Genomic DNA, 16,543 nt, shown 5'->3' on the forward strand with positions numbered 1-16,543 from the left:
GTTTCCAGTGTTCAGCGTTCAGTTCACAATCTCCGAGCTCAAGAGAGCGTCGATCGGTCGCACAGTTCAGTTGGCCTGCGGTTCGTCATCAGCGTGGTTCATGCGGCTCCGACTTCGACATCGACTTCAACTCGGACTTGCAGTCAGACTCTGAATCGGGCTATAGCTTCAGAGTCAGCTCTCCATTGACATCGCCATCTGCGTCCCCGGCTGTAATCATAAATATATCTACATACAGACTGGCCCGCTGTACATAGGCCCAGTTAGTTAGTGGTTGCCGTTGTGCCGTGCATTTTCATTTTCCCAAGAGTGTTGTTGCTGTCACAGCGTCCGCTGTTTGTATCTTGTGAAATGTCGAAGCCCTTGATTTTGGGCAACCGATACGATCATTAGTCGACAGCCACCTGAAAAGCTTTTCTTGCTGGCTAGAAACATACAGAAAAGTGCTTTCTAAGAACCTAGATAGTATTTTCTCAAAGCTAGTGTCGAATTGGTTTTCAAAGTATCGGAAAAACTAAATAAAACAAGAGCCAAGTGGATATTTAAAAGTTACAATCTACCGGGTTTTGAAAGTATCGGTAAAAACCAAGTGCCAATCGAATCGGTTTTTGAAAGTGCCCATTCTGCAGTGTTGCAAACCAAACGGTTTTGAAAATACCCAGTGCGAAGTGAAGAGTGAGAATAATATATATCCACATCATTAGGCGATTGCAAAATCGTGGCCAAAATGTGGGTTAGGGTCTGAGCCAGAAACAAAACAAAATCTGACAACAAATGGACGCAAATTCACACATGCCGCGCACATAAATTTATGGTTGGAACTGTAACTGGGCAAAATGTTTGGCCCGGCAACCAGCAGCAGCAGCAGCAGCACCATCACCACCACCAGCAACATTGGCGGCACCACCGAACCACCCACCAACCCACCGACAAAGGGAAAAAACTAACGGAATAATGCAACATTAAGCAAAATGCTGCTGGCCCTGCAAAAGCAAAGCCCCGACCAACAACAATTTCAACCTGCCACCACCGACGTCAACAACAACAGCAGCAACATCAGCAGCAGCAGCAGCAACAACATCGGCAACAGCAACAGCAGCAGCAACAACTGCAACTGCAACAACATCAACGTCACCGTCACCGTTACCACGAACGTCGCCGTTGCCGTATAAAATGGAACCCTCATATGATCACGAACATCCACATCATCTGCTAACAAATTACAAGTAATATTTACATTTTTCCCATGCTAAAATTTTTTTCTCGCTGTTTAATTATATCCAACCGAAGCGAAGATACATATCTTCAAGATAATAACCATAATGAAAAATGGAAAAGGCGCTCGTGTAGTAGTGAAGAAATTCTCTAGATCGTAGGTATATTTATACATATATATATATATATATATATACATCGTGTACATGGGCCCATGACTGGGACTTTTCAAGAGTTAGTCAGAGACAGATACAGATACTAAGATACTGGCGGCGGGCACGACAGCGAGAAACACCGTCGGGGATGTCGAATGCACACTGTCAGAGCTGCGACCATAAAAACGGGTATATAGGGGCTATAGTATATAGTACCTGGGAATTTGCTTAGATTTTCCTTGGTGTGGCCCCAGTTTTCAGACCCCGCAGCACTTGCACTTGTATTCGTATCCGCTTCTCGCTTCACTGTGTGAGTTTTCCTTCCCTCTCCTCTTCTCTCCCCTCATAATATGTAAATGGTCGGCTGCGAATAACTTAAGAACCGTCTTCGTCTTCGGACGCGGCTCGAAATTGGTCAAGTGGAAAGTAAACCAAGACTCCGGCCAAGACGGGGGTGGAGACCCTGGGAAAAAGCGGAGGGCAAGAACGCACAGACGACCCGAAAGAGGTTTTAATTTCTGTATATTTCGGCCAGAGGTCATGCGGATTTGACCATTAAAAAGATTTAGGTCCGATCTACACAGCTTGATAGATACGCATGAGGTTTTAATATCCGTATATATTCACTCCTATATAGTGTCTACTTAGCCAACTGACTTGCGTAGTTTCCGACGGGAAATTCCCGTCTACAAATTGGCTGAAATTATGAATGGAAATGAAGCCATGAAATTAAATTAAGTACAGATGAAAAGCTTTGATAAATCCGCACACTTTTCGTATGAAATTCAAAACCCAAAATACACAAAGATTTCATGGGCGAAAGCCTGTCGCATTTTTCGTCACATTTTTCGAATCTTCCTGTTTGGGATTGGCTCAGCACGTGACAGGGCCACAAATCAACTCGATTTGATGCGATTTCATTCAGTTTGATCTTTTATGGCTTCCCCATAAATCAAGCCAAGGCTTCGATCTACCTTAACTTTGCTAACTTCAGTTTCAATCTAAATAGTTTTCCACATAAAAATAAAATTCAATGACCAATAAATAACCATCTGTATATGTGGATGTTCAATCAAGTTTGGCAATTAATTAAGATTTCATTGTGACTAAGCTGGGTAGAAAAACTTTAAAGATTTAATAAGCGTTGCTGCCTTTCAATTACCAATTTGAAATTTTTTAATAATTGTCCGTGGTTAACCATAGTTCCTGGTTGAAAAATCTGCATAGTTAGTGACGTATAAGTAAACATAAGCTTACGATTTTATGGAGTTCCCCTTTCTTCAAGCAGGAACTAAAACTTTTCTCTGACGTAGAAGGAGATTCCGACAACTGTGACTTCTTGGAAGCAAGAGATAAATCTTATTAAATGTTTATAAATCGTGTGTCGACAGGTTAATTGGTTAATTGTATTAATGAAACTGGAGGGTATAAAAAGAAAATGCAATAGTTTGCACTTTGATTTTCAAGAAGAAGAAAGCATGAGAGAATGCCAAGAATGTTATTAAATCTATTTTTTTATTTTTGTTGTTTGTATTTCTTTAAATAATCATCAAATATCACTTCTGTATATAAAGAAAGGTAATTTATACTATTAGTTTTGCTAGCTTATTTATTTAAGGTAGTTTTTGTTAAAATCAAAAAGAATGCTTTATTCCATTAGACCCTATAATTATTCCTTATCCTTTCTGCGATTTTATATCTAATATATCATCTAATTTTATAAATATCGTTTCGAAAATCAAATTTAAAAATCGTTCGTGTTGGCCTTCTAATCCTAGAACTGCAAATTAAAATAATTTTTTGACTGTCAGGAAAAAATGATTTTCGGTTTATTCGATTTCCTCATAAACATTTCTAATTCGTTCAAATTCGGAAAAATGTTTCCTGTTCTATGGGAAAGTTATTGCAAAACTTACAAGGGATTGATTTAAAAACAAAAACCAAACAAGATAAAAAACAAAATTTGAGAATGGTTTTATCAAAATCTATTTGCTAAAGGTGTATTGAATGCTTTAAGTGTTTGGTATGGGTTTCAATGTAGAAAGTGTGCATTTCAAGATTTAATGAGAACGATTTATTTGTGAAAGAAACTTTACAAATTTTCTTTTTGCCCTAACACTAACAAAAAAGCCTAAAAACTACCTATTCTACAATAATTTAATAAAGAAAAGCTTTATATTGGTAAACAACCCCTTGCTTGCGGTTAAAAACTAAGATACCTTGTATGAGCTAAAAAACGTTTTCTGGGTAATTAATTTAAACACGCTTAATAAGTGGTTTGAAAACATTTAAATCAGTCAACACCCTGTAACCATTTAAGTCGCAAGTAAAATCAGGACTGCAGGTAAAGCTCTCTTGAGGCCATGAAACAGCACTGATTAGAGTCCGGTTCCCGGATACTTATTTTCGTATCCACCAACTAGCTAAGTACAGATCCTCCACATGCAATTACTCTAGTTACTAGTACGAACATGTAGCACTGCCTCCATTTCCATGCAATCCATATAATTTAGTACCCCTCAACCTGCGAGGGAGTATCTGTGTATATATTTTCCGCTGCGTGTGCTGGTGTGCGTGCTAAAATCCATTAAATTTTTGTATCTTTTTTATGCTCTTAAATCGCTTGTGTGAGAACTGGGTCTTCGTTGTTTCTTCGATGGCTGGGAGTGGGGAATTGGGAGGGGGATTGGGGATCCCATCCCAGCGACGACAGCCGCAATAAACCTCATTAGCCGAACGAAACCGACTTCGGCTTCGTTCGGCCCTCGAAGATGGATGGTGATGATGATGCCTCGCTCTTCGCTTGCTTCATTAGTTTAATTATGTATACCCGGTGTATACACCATATATACACCATCCGTATATACACGCTATACCCAGGTATATACCCATACTCCGGTCCATTGTGCGTACCGATCTCATTCTCATTCGCAGCGACACAGGTAGCTGTGGCTCACCTTCATGTTCATGTTCATTAAAGCTAAGATGGCGGCTCTTTGGGCCCGGATGCTGGGCTGTTTATGCTTATTGGTCAACAGCATCTACATGCGGCCATATGCGAGCGTACATTTATATAGAGGCGGCCATGCATATGTATGCGTAAATGGCCGATCCGATCGGCCGACAACTCATCGCGGTGCTCCGAGACCGGGCCTGCGTCGTTAAGTTATTCAAGTACATCACACCTGGGCCGCAGCTACACAGCCCCACAGATCCCCAGCTCCACAGCTCCATGGCTCTACCTCCAACTGGAACTGGGCCCAAGTCGTGCCAAGTCGTTTGGGCCAAACTCGTTTTCTGGCCGGTGAGCCTCTGAAAATCTGTTTTGTATTCGGGTTGGGGCGCCTGCAGCCACAGCAGGCAGCCAATAGACTGCAAATGGAGCAAATGGAGAGCCGCGGCAGATGCCTCTTCCCCAGGCGCTGGCCACACCCACCTCCACCTCCCCCCACCCCCCTGCAGCCTCCACGTCATCCCCGCAATCTGGCTTTGACTTCGGCCGAAAACCAAAATGGCTTTTATTACCTTGCCGCACCGCTTACAGCCACTGGCAGCAAACATTCAAGTGGCCCAATCCCAATGCGATCGCAGATGAGGCGCCAAATGATTTGCCATTCTAGGCATGCTCCTCTTTGGTGGCCAGATCACGGGGGCTAAGCTTGGCAAGCGGGCTCTGATTAGCTCTAAATACAACTAACAATCGGATCTAAATAAATTATTTATCAAGGTTGCCGATTAGCATGTCGCTGGGCAGAAGCTTTCTAAAATGTATATGAGGGCAATCGGGTTGGTAACAGTGTTCTAACTTAATAGGAAAATTGGCACAGGGTCTAATCATATATTAACAAGTAATATAACACTGCAAGTGTAAATAGTAATTTAAAAGCCAATTTCATTTTCCCACATTCTCTTCTTTATGAAGTTAATCACTAGAAAAATAACTGGAACTCAAACAACCAACATAACGATTAAATTACAACTTAATTAGTTCATTCAATATTTATCTATTAAAATATTTCTAACTGATTCTTATATTAACTACTACTACACCCTAATTTTTTTTTTGGATTAATATGAAACTAAAAGAAAATTTGGATCATGACAGTCAAGTCACAGCTTAACCTATAAAAGTGCCTACTGCTTTCCATATCTAAATCGGTCTATGAAATACCAAAAAAGCCTAACAAATCTCCCGAATAGTAGAATGCCATTGTTCTCAACTCGCAGAGCCACCGTGATTGTTTAGAATCCGAGACAAATCTGCCCAATTGTTGTCACATACCTGTCCACAACTCAGAGGATCCCCTTTGCCCATCTGCCGAATAGTCGAATGGCTAGACAAAGGTATTGACAGCTCACCGTAGCGCTGGATCTGTCTTAATTACTGTCCTATTTGCTGGAATGTCAGTTTGTCAGGCCGAAGTTATGCGGCCCCCGAAACGCTTTCTAAAATTAGCCAGGAATATGGAAGAAATAATATAGATTAAGTGGAAGCCAGTCGAAGCCGCTCTTTATTACCCAACTCCTCTGACAATTGTCCCCCTATATATGTATATGCATCTGATTTTCGGGATGGGGGCTTCATGGTCCTCTTGGTCCTCCTGATCCTCCAACTTAAAAGGCTGTCTTGAGCAGCGCGGCAGAGCGTCACATGAATCACAATATGCTAAAGCGCCTGACACTCTCCAGATCAATGCGGCTTCTTCGGTTGGGAGCCTGCGGCTCCTGAATGAAGCCAGGGGCTTGTTAAAAGAAGGGAGTTGCCTACTTTTGTGGCAGCCAAAGGGGGAGCCCCCCTCCCCACCTCCTCCTTTTGGCAACAACTCCCCATTCTCCACTCCACTACTCCCAAGGCCCCTTTCCACTTTTACCGGGACTCTGTGGCAGCCACCAGAGAAGTCGATGTTGTCGTAAACAAAACGTTCCATGGGTCCCCAAGTCGGCGGCGGACATCGAGTACTCGGACAGGTATGGGGAAGGAGGAGGAGGAGGAGACAGGGGGACACCAGGCTGGCCGCAATGTGGAATATGTGGCATTTTGCAAAGATGTTGACATTTTGCGCGCATAAAAATGCCAACTTACCGGCCACTGTATGTGTCCTATTTTAAAATCAGGGCCATGGCTAAGCAGACCGCGGCCAGAAACAGAGAACCGAAGCTAAAGCTAAAGCTGAAATCTGAAGCTGAAGCTGAAAACTGAAAACTGAAGCTGGGGCCAAAGAAGCTGGCTAAGCCGAGCGGATTGGATTGGAGCTTCGTGGATCGTGAGCGGGCTTAGGATAAAGCCAGACCGACTGCGACCAGACGGCCGACAGTTGGGACAGGTTGGACAGCATCGAACGGAAGGACAGACGGACAGACGGACAAACGGAAGGACGGACCAGACCAGGACGGTATAATTTTGTGTACCCCTTTTGGCCAAGCTGGCGTATCGACAGCGGCCAAGTATTTAGCGGCAGCGGCAGCCGCAACCGAATATCAAAAACGTAACGACGTCACCGAAAACCCTCAATAAATTATCGAGCCTTCATCCAGGGCTGGTCCGCGCACATTTAGATGGCTTAAAGAGTGGTGCAGGGGTTAGGTTGGGTTTTAGGTTTAAGGGTACTGCAATGCCGGCAGTCGGGGCCAACCGAAATTTGCAACTTTGTCGGCATTGTCAAGGAAGAAAGTCCCCGAAACTAGAGCGCCTAGCTCGAGATGGGGGACTTAAAGGCAATAGACCTAGCCAAGATACTTGGGCTTAAAGCCAACGACTAAAGTCAGAGCCTAGTGGCTTAGAGGCCAGAAGAATTAGAGCTAAGAAACTTAGAGCTCAGTGGCTTAAGGCCCAGATCGAAGGCGAACAATTAGGCCCAGTGGTTGTTGTAGGTAGGCAAAGGAGTCAGTAGTAGGCAGAGGGCAGAAGGCAATCCCGGCACACAATAGACCAAAAGTGTAGTGGGCAGCAATAAATTCAAACGGTAACAAATCGAGGAGATCGGGCGAGCACGCATACTGCGGCATGGGTAGATAGATCCCCAAAGGAGCAAACCGACCCGGATCGAAGTCGGGATCTCGGGAGCTTCGGCAATATTTAAACTTGTCGTTCGGGGCTGCTCTCCATGCTCCCAATGCTGCTGAATTCTTGGAAGGCGAATTACTTTGAAATGTGTCGATATGTCGCAAGTTTTAAAAGTTATGCATAAAGGTCCGGCCAAGGCAGCCAGACTGCGGCCAGCCTCATTCTCATTCTCATTCTCATTGCCGATCTGAGTCGCGGTCTGGTCCTGAGTCTGAGTCCGAGTCTGAGCCCGAGTCTGGGTTTCAGCTTCTGCTCCAGCTTCTTTGCTTACTCCGCCGACTCCGCGACGGTGGCTTGTCGGAGTTTAAGCGGCCTCCTTTGATAATACAATAGCTGCACGCGCCCAATTTACATTTATGTCCGCTGACATTAAGGAGCGCACCGATGCAGGGAGCCCAGGCGATCCGATCCGTTCCGTTCCGATCTCCAGTTCCAGTTTGTGTCTCTCTGGTGTCTGATAAATGCAAAGCTAAACCCTCCCCCCTCCCCTCCCTACCGATCCGTACTCCCCATACCCCGCTCTTTTGTGTTGCTCTGTGCGTGCCAGCGACGCGAAAATTGTCAACGTATTTAGCAGCCCTTTTAAATATCATTATAAAGAACATTTGCGGCGGACATTTTTGCCGGCGGTACGTAATTTCCAGCAGTAGCCCCTTTGGGAGAGGGATTAACAACGATCATGAATGTGATACGAGGCGGGGACTGGACTTGAGGGATAACTCCATCTTGTTTTGGGTTTGTGGGCTCTGTATAGTCTATTGGCAGCTATCTTTAAAGCTTAATACTTATGGTTTTTGAGTGAAGAAATCAATTATGTTAATCTACCAGAATAATTTTCTTACCAACTAACTAATTACTTTAAAAAACTTGTTAAGATCATTTGAAAATATTTTAACCATTAATGACGCTGAAACTAGTTTTGGAAATTTAGGCTACTGGCTTAAGGTAAAGTTATTAGTAAGCTGTATAATAAATGATAATTTTGTAAATTCCCGCAACTAAATAGACTTATGATAACCCATAAATACTTTGACATTTAATTTTATACCAACATGTTTAATGTTTGCAAAAAGTTGTTTACATGTATAACTATATTGTTGAGCTAATAAATCAACTTGGTTTTGCGTGATTAAGTTAGTTTATAGTTCTTAAATAATAATGGGATGCTGATTAGTTTAAATATGGTTTTAAAATGGCTGGTATCGAAGTAAGTCCAGGGTGTCCTAAAAATAAATAAGCTTATCAATCTTCCATTCCTCCTGCTCCCTTGCAGTTCGAAGAAGTACCCGCACGTATCGCGCACGCCTGAGTACAGCCACTCCACCGGCAGCGACTATCCGGAGCACGGGGTCTACCTGACGGATGGGCGCCTGATGCACGAGAGCAACAGCGATGCCGGGATCTACCACGTGCGCCAGGGGAGCGAGCACTCCTCGCCCAGCCTGCACTCGCCAGCCATACAGAGTTCCGGATACGAGAACGAGCACCTCAACGAGACCGTGCTGGCGGCGCACAGCCACAGCCACTCGCCCATGCCGATGGTGTCCAGTGCCTATGTGGGCGGAGGCACTGCATCCGGATCGCTGATCAGCAGCAATATCCCTCTGCTGGGCGGTGGCGGCAACTCGGTGCTGAACAAATTCCTGTCGCATCCGCACGCGGGGATGGTGGGCGGAGGATCGGGCCCAATGGAGGACTGCACATCGCACTCGCCCATCGAGCCGGCGTCCATGTGGAGCTACGACTACAAAGGCGAGCTCTGCGCCCCCAACTGTGGCTATCTGGAGCGGCACAAGCCGCTGCCCGCCGACCTTAAGTACCGGCCCGGCGGAACCCAGTCAAAAAGTGCCAAAGAATCGCGCATCCGGCGGCCGATGAACGCCTTCATGGTCTGGGCCAAGATCGAGCGCAAGAAGCTGGCCGACGAGAATCCCGACCTGCATAACGCCGACCTCAGCAAGATGTTGGGTAAGCCATCAATTAAGTATTTAACTAATTTCTGCTTGCAAATGATCTCTTAATTGTGGGTGCCATTAACCGCACAATCGTGCCTTTCAATCTTGTCCCTTTTTTTCCAAACTTGTCCAGTATCTGAGAAAGTTGTTTAAAGAATCCTAATAAGTTTTAATGATTTTATACTCTTTTTTTTCGAGTCCTTTATTTTATTAGTTCTTTTGTATTTTGTATTACTTTATAAAAAAGAGTAATTGAATTGAATTGAATTGTTGAATTCGTAGGAATTAAAAATATGATCAGATTACACACTATGCATGCTAGTTTGACAATCTGGAACAAAAAAGGCCTCATACAATTTAATGTCATACCTTGTTGAATTCGTTATAAAATTTCCAATCGAGTTTTCATTTTGGTCGGTTTTTCGCCAAAATAGATGACGGATCCGGAAAAATCAACTTTTTTATCGGTTTTTTGATCAAAAACCTGGGAAGTAATGGGCACATGTTGAAATGGCATACCTTGTTGAATTCGTTATAAAATTTCCAATCGAGTGGCATTCACGGCTCAAAATTTTCACTTTGGTCGATATTTCGCAAAAATAGATGATTAACCCTTTATCAAAAATGCCGAAAACCGGAGATCCGGAAAAATCAACCTTTTTCTCGGTTTTTTGATCAAAACCCTGAGAAATAATGGTCTCATGTTGGAATGGCATACCTTGTTGAATTCGTTATAAAATTTCCAATCGAGTGGCATTCACAGCTCAAAATTTTCATTTTGGTCGATTTTTCGCAAAAATAGATGATGTAACCCCTTATCAAAAATGCCGAAAACCGGAGATCCGGAAAAATCAACCTTTTTCTCGGTTTTTTGATCAAAACCCTTGGAAATAATGGCCATATGTTGCAATGGCATACCTTGTTGAATTCGTTATAAAATTTCCAATCGAGTGGCATTCACAGATCAAAATATTCATTTGTCAAGAAATGACAATGTTACCCCTTATGAAAAATGCCGAAAACCGGAGATCCGGAAAAATCAATCTTTTTCTCGGTTTTTTGATCCAAATCCTGAGAAATAATGGTCTCATGTTCGAATGGCATACCTTGTTGAATTCGTTATAAAATTTCCAATCGAGTGGCATTCACAGCTCAAAATTTTCATTTTGGTCGATTTTTCGCAAAAATAGATGATGTAACCCCTTATCAAAACTGCCGAAAACCGGAGATCCGGAAATATTAGCTTTTTTCTTGGTTTTTTGAGCAAATCCCTGGGAAATAATGGTCACATGTTGGAATGGCATACCTTGTTGAATTCGTTATAAAATTTCCAATCAAGTGGCATTCACAGCTCAAAATTTTAATTTTTCAAGAAATGACAATGTTACCCCTTATGAAAAATGCTGAAATCCGGAGATCCGGAAAAATCAACCTTTTCTCGGTTTTTTGATCAAAACCCTGAGAAATAATGGTCTCATGTTGGAATGGCATACCTTGTCGAATTCGTTATAAAATTTCCAATCGAGTGACATTCACAGCTCAAAATTTTCATTTTTCAAGAAATGACAATGTAACCCCTTATCAAAAATGCTGAAATCCGGAGATCCGGGAAAAATCAACTTTTTTCTCGATTTTTGAGCAAAACCCTGGGAAATATTGGTCACATGTTGGAATGGCATACCTTGTTGTATTCGTTATAAAATTTTCAATCGAGTGGCATTCACAGCTCAAAATTTTCATTTTTCAAGAAATGACAATGTTACCCCTTATGAAAAATGCTGAAATCCGGAGATCCGGAAAAATCAACCTTTTTCTCAGTTTTTTGATCAAAACCCTGAGAAATAATGGTCTCATGTTGGAATGGCATACCTCTTTGAATTCGATATAAAATTTCCAATCGAGTGGCATTCACAGCTCAAAATTTTCATTTTTACGGTTTTCGCCAAAAATGACAATGTTACCCCTTATAAAAAATGTAAAAATCGGAAAGTTTAGGTCCTCAGCTGCACAAAACAGTTATTTCTGAAGCTGTGGGTCTTGTTTTGACCAATTTAGAGCAAAAACGGGTAAGGGTTATAAATCACGCTGTTTCTAAATTATAAAAAAGTTGAGTTATCAATAATATATATACATCCTTTACTGCTTTACAAACTTTTGACTAAAGTTATAGTATCTTCAGCAAAGGGAATACAAATGTACATCCAGTAATACTCCATTATAATCCTTTTGTATGCATATTAATAGAAATTAAACTATAACTTTAGGGGCATATTGGATATTAGAAAAACGTGTGCTCACTCCTCAGCAAATATAAATCGATTCAATTGCACTTTATTTGCATTGACTTGCGATTGAAATATAAGGGGTGTAAATATTTTTAATACTTTTAGAATGCTAATCAGCGATAATTAATAGCTAATCCCTTCATATATATCTCTATTTACGCCCTGCAGGAAAAAAATGGCGCTCGCTAACGCCGCAAGATCGAAGGCCCTACGTGGAGGAGGCGGAGCGCCTGCGGGTGATTCACATGACGGAGCACCCGAACTACAAGTACAGACCCCGGCGGCGCAAGCAGTCCAAGCTGCGGGCCATGCAGCCGGGCGGCAAGGAGCAGAGCGAGAGTTCGCCCAATCCGGGCGGTGGTGGTCCCAAATCGAACCCCAAGCTGGCCACACCTCCGCTGGCCACCGCCTCCTCCAGCTACACCTCGCCCACCGACGAAAGCACCTGCAACTCCACGAACCAGAATCACAACCAGGCCACTCCGGGTGGCCTCTACGAACAGCCGCTGAAGCCCACGTATTCGCCCAGCTCCGTGGACTGCTACAGCAATGCGGACAGCACGGAGCAGATCGAGTCGCTGGCCGCCAACTGTCCGCCCGCCCTACTCAATGAGACGTCGCCCACGGGAGGCGGCTACGACAGTTCCCTGTTGCTCAAGAAGTTAACCAAGCCGCCGACCAGTCGAGCGGCCAAGTCCCGCCAGGAAAAGCTCTCCAAGTCCGAGGACAAGAGCAAGGGCCAGACGCAGGGGCAATCCCAGCAGGGTCTGTACGCCGCATCCTATCCCCTGGCGCCCACTTCGGTGGCGGTGGTGGCAGCTCGGGGAATGTACGTGACATGCAACAATCGGGGATTGCTGGATCATGGTCACTCCGTGAAGGGCACATTTTACCCACCAGTGTCCGTTTCGGAAGATGACACCAGCTCCTCGATGCGGAACAGCATTAGTGTTCTGCAGCAGCATTGCAATTTGGCCACGAGCACACCCTCCAGCTCCGCCGGACCCATTCCCTCCAGCGAGATGGGCAGCTACACGGTCTCCATGGCGGATAACTGCGGAAATCTGAGACCCAGCATGAACGAGCTGTCCGGCAATGAGTATCTACCCAGCGCCAATGCCTACGGGATGCAATACGAGGACTTCCTGCGCTATCAAAGCAACGACCTGGACTACTCCACACCGGCTGTTGTGGAGCACAAAGAACCCACTGCGGAGTCGGGGGGCACACAGAAGTGCCTTAAGTACCCGGACACGAATCAGAACTACGACGACTACGAGGCGGAGGCCTACAGTAATGCCATGCTGCCGGCAACTGCGGCCAGCTACTACACCCAGCTCCCGTATCCACCCACCTCGCTGGCCGCCTTCCCGCTCCAGCTGGCGGTGCCGTTCCAGCAGGCGACAAGCGGTGCCTACGGAGCACAGCCCATGCAGAGTGGCTACCTGCACTACGGCAACTATGGCGGCTACGAGGGAATGGCCCAGGGCCAGCCGCAGAACCAGGCGCCAGTACAGCAGCAACAGGCTTCGCACTCGGCTCCGCCTTCCCTGTCGGCGCCACCCAACCAGACGGTGACCTCATCCAATCCGGCAGCTGCCTCCATGCAGCACCATCATCACTTCGGACCAGGACCCGGCATGGTGGGCGTGGGTGTGGGCGTGGGCGTGGGAGTGGGCGTCGGAGTTGGAGTGGGCGAGATGCTATTCGAGCAGCAGCAGCGCAAAGATGATGAGATTAGCAACATTCTGGCAGGAGTGCGCAAGACCTGCTACAGCAACTGAATCCGATCAGACATTTGTAATTTTGGTAACTAGAGTTTAGAGAGTGGTTTAGGTAGTCTTAAGATTGCCCCCGCACCCACAATGTTCTTCCAACCCCCCTAACCCATACCTAGACCTAGAACTCTTTGAATTGTACAATTATTAGAACTTTATAAAAACGATGAAAAAGAAAAGAAACGAAATAAAGTATAAGCTAAGTAATCGAATGGCATAATCGATTTCAATGTCACCAATGTGGAACACAACTTTCTAATGACAGCTTCGGGGTGGAACGCGACTGGACCGTGACCATATGACACTGACACAGCCACCCGATATATACACGACCGGAGCCTGCGCACTGCCAGTTCCATCAGGTTGGAGTGCAAAGATTTTCTTTTCACATTCGCACGGCCGCAGATTTCCCACGTTACATAAAATTCACAAGACTTTTTCAACTAATTTCCGCATTCGATTCGGCTGCTTTAGCTGGTTTTAAGCTGGACATCGAGATTCGAGTGAGCAGGATGTGCAAGTATCCGAGATTCGCATGATTAAAGTGCTCCATTCGCACAAGGGCGCCAAGAAGTCGATATCATCACCCAAATCTGAGACAAAATTCAGTTTTATTTTCTAGATTGTTAAACTAAATGTGACCACTGTAGAGATATTCGAGAACCATTTGCGGAAGCTGGAGGCCAACGAAATTGTTACAGCAAATTTTGACCATAGGCAAAATCGATAAACTTCAGCCCATTCGAGCCAAGCGTCGCACGCCTTCTTGACACCACCGCGGCCGCCGCCATCCGACAACCACCCCCACCACCACCACCAGCACCAGCACCACCAACATAAGTCATCCCACCATCATCAGGGCCGTATATAGCATCCAGCATCCAACATGTCATTCATAGCCAAATTGAAAGCCACGCCATTGCCGCCCCTGAAAAACATACTGAACGTGGCCGGGCAAACGGCCCGACAGCAAATTCCACAGCGCAAGGACTACGAGCAACCGCCGGGCGGCACGCAGCAGCACCACAACCAGCAGGCCCAACAGAAGTCCATGGAGGCGGGCATGGACGGCGGCGACCAGACCACCGAGATGAGCTCGAATCCCTTCCGGAATGCCGGAAGCTGGGCGAACGAGGCCGAGGGCGATGGCGATGGCAATGGCGGTGAGTACAGGAACGAGTACCAGAGCACATCCTTCAATGAGTACGACGGCAGGTATCAGCAGACGGATGGCTTTAGGTGAGTGCCGCAATCCCAATCCTAACCCAAGTCCAAATCCTAATCCTTTCTTTCCAGGCAAGGCAGCATCGCCTCGGAGGGCAGCTCGTTTGTCTGCGAGGGAGAGGGTGGCGGCGGCTGCAAGATCGACGAGTTCCAGGCGGGCTGGAACGTGACAAACGCCATCCAGGGCATGTTCATCGTATCCCTGCCCTTCGCCGTACTCCATGGCGGCTACTGGGCCATCGTGGCCATGGTGGGCATAGCGCACATCTGCTGCTACACGGGCAAGGTTCTGGTGCAGTGTCTATATGAACCGGATCCGGCAACGGGCCAAATGGTGAGAGTGCGCGACAGCTACGTGGCCATTGCCAAGGTATGTTTCGGACCCAAGTTGGGCGCCCGGGCCGTCAGCATTGCCCAGCTCATCGAGCTCCTGATGACCTGCATCCTGTACGTGGTGGTGTGCGGCGACCTATTGGCCGGAACGTATCCGCAGGGCTCGTTCGACTCGCGATCCTGGATGCTGTTCGTGGGCATCTTTCTGCTGCCCATGGGCTTCCTGAAGTCACTGAAAATGGTATCGACCCTGTCGTTCTGGTGCACAATGTCGCACATCGTGATAAACGCCGTAATCCTCGGCTATTGCCTGCTGCAGATCGGCGACTGGGGCTGGTCCAAGGTCCGCTTCAGCATCGACATGGAGAACTTTCCCATCTCGCTGGGTGTGATCGTCTTCTCGTACACCTCGCAGATCTTTCTGCCCACTCTCGAGGGCAACATGATCGACCGCTCCAAGTTTAACTGGATGCTGGACTGGTCTCACATCGCCGCTGCTGTGTTTAAGGCCGGATTCGGGTACATCTGCTTTCTGACCTTCCAGAACGACACACAGCAGGTGATCACCAACAATCTGCACTCGCAGGGTTTTAAGGGCATGGTGAACTTCTTCCTGGTCATCAAGGCCCTTCTTAGCTATCCCTTGCCCTACTACGCTGCCTGCGAGCTGCTCGAGCGCAACTTCTTTAGAGGTCCGCCAAAGACCAAATTTCCAACCATCTGGAATCTGGACGGGGAACTGAAGGTTTGGGGCCTGGGCTTCCGCGTCGGCGTCATCGTGTCCACCATACTAATGGCCATCTTCATTCCCCACTTTTCCATTCTGATGGGTTTCATTGGCAGCTTCACTGGCACTATGCTAAGCTTTATCTGGCCGTGCTATTTCCACATCAAGATCAAGGGGCACCTGCTCGATCAGAAGGAAATAGCCAAAGACTACCTCATCATCGGGCTCGGCGTGCTCTTTGGCGTTATCGGTATCTACGATTCGGGAAATGCCCTGATAAATGCATTTGAAATCGGTCTTCCGTTTTAAGTTAAATGTAACTTATCCAATCGGGAGATCTATCTTCATAGTTTATGGTTCTTTGCACTTTTGGGCATGGCAAGTCTTCCAGATGCTATGTCATCATTTGGCTATGCCCAAAATTCCGAAGATCTAGTTGAATAAATACCATACACTCGAAACGAAATTAAAAACAATAATATTAGTCTTTAAGAAACGAAACGCAAGTCTTCCAAACAAGCGAACAAATGTCTTCCAAACAAAAATAATAATAATTTATGTTATATACAAGATAGAAGTTAAGTAAATCGATGAATATATAAATATACATATGTACGAATATAAAAAGAGAAATATTTATTGTGTTAATATGCATTATAAGATATAGACAAATTGAACAGAGAAAAACAATAAACTGCATATGTACACCATTATACAAATAAAAAACAAAATGTACGAGTATGTTATAGATAGAACTCATTGTTTATATATATAGTCGAGCGGATTTTTTTAACGTTTAAATATACA

The 16,543-nt window shown here is 45.4% G+C and overlaps 2 protein-coding genes across 2 annotated transcripts; both read left to right on the forward strand.

The window, feature by feature from the left end:
• The first annotated feature begins 1,120 nt into the window (after positions 1-1,120).
• LOC108040667 (putative transcription factor SOX-15) lies at positions 1,121-13,635 on the forward strand. The gene is made up of 3 exons (XM_017118234.1): positions 1,121-1,226; positions 8,708-9,402; positions 11,843-13,635. Exons 1-3 carry the CDS (start codon positions 1,174-1,176, stop codon positions 13,456-13,458), a joined length of 2,364 nt encoding a protein of 787 aa, XP_016973723.1. The 5' UTR covers positions 1,121-1,173; the 3' UTR covers positions 13,459-13,635.
• Positions 13,636-13,804: 169 nt separating this feature from the next.
• Positions 13,805-16,477, forward strand: LOC108040614 (vesicular inhibitory amino acid transporter). The gene is made up of 2 exons (XM_017118141.2): positions 13,805-14,691; positions 14,749-16,477. The coding sequence occupies exons 1-2, from the start codon at positions 14,339-14,341 to the stop codon at positions 16,043-16,045; spliced, it is 1,650 nt and encodes a 549-aa protein (XP_016973630.2). The 5' UTR covers positions 13,805-14,338; the 3' UTR covers positions 16,046-16,477.
• The last annotated feature ends 66 nt before the right edge of the window (positions 16,478-16,543 follow it).

This window comes from Drosophila rhopaloa, unplaced genomic scaffold, assembly GCF_018152115.1.
Source record: "Drosophila rhopaloa isolate 14029-0021.01 unplaced genomic scaffold, ASM1815211v1 contig_115, whole genome shotgun sequence".
NCBI lineage: Eukaryota > Metazoa > Arthropoda > Insecta > Diptera > Drosophilidae > Drosophila > Drosophila rhopaloa.

Bases quoted from the DNA above. Each gene is read 5' to 3' on its own strand.
- LOC108040667 (XM_017118234.1), top strand. From the start codon at position 1,174: ATGGAACCCTCATATGATCACGAACATCCACATCATCTGCTAACAAAT. The intron at 1,227-8,707 runs GTAATATTTACA...GCTCCCTTGCAG, and splicing joins CATCTGCTAACAAATTACAA to TTCGAAGAAGTACCCGCACG. The intron at 9,403-11,842 runs GTAAGCCATCAA...TACGCCCTGCAG, and splicing joins CGACCTCAGCAAGATGTTGG to GAAAAAAATGGCGCTCGCTA.
- LOC108040614 (XM_017118141.2), top strand. From the start codon at position 14,339: ATGTCATTCATAGCCAAATTGAAAGCCACGCCATTGCCGCCCCTGAAA. The intron at 14,692-14,748 runs GTGAGTGCCGCA...CTTTCTTTCCAG, and splicing joins CAGCAGACGGATGGCTTTAG to GCAAGGCAGCATCGCCTCGG.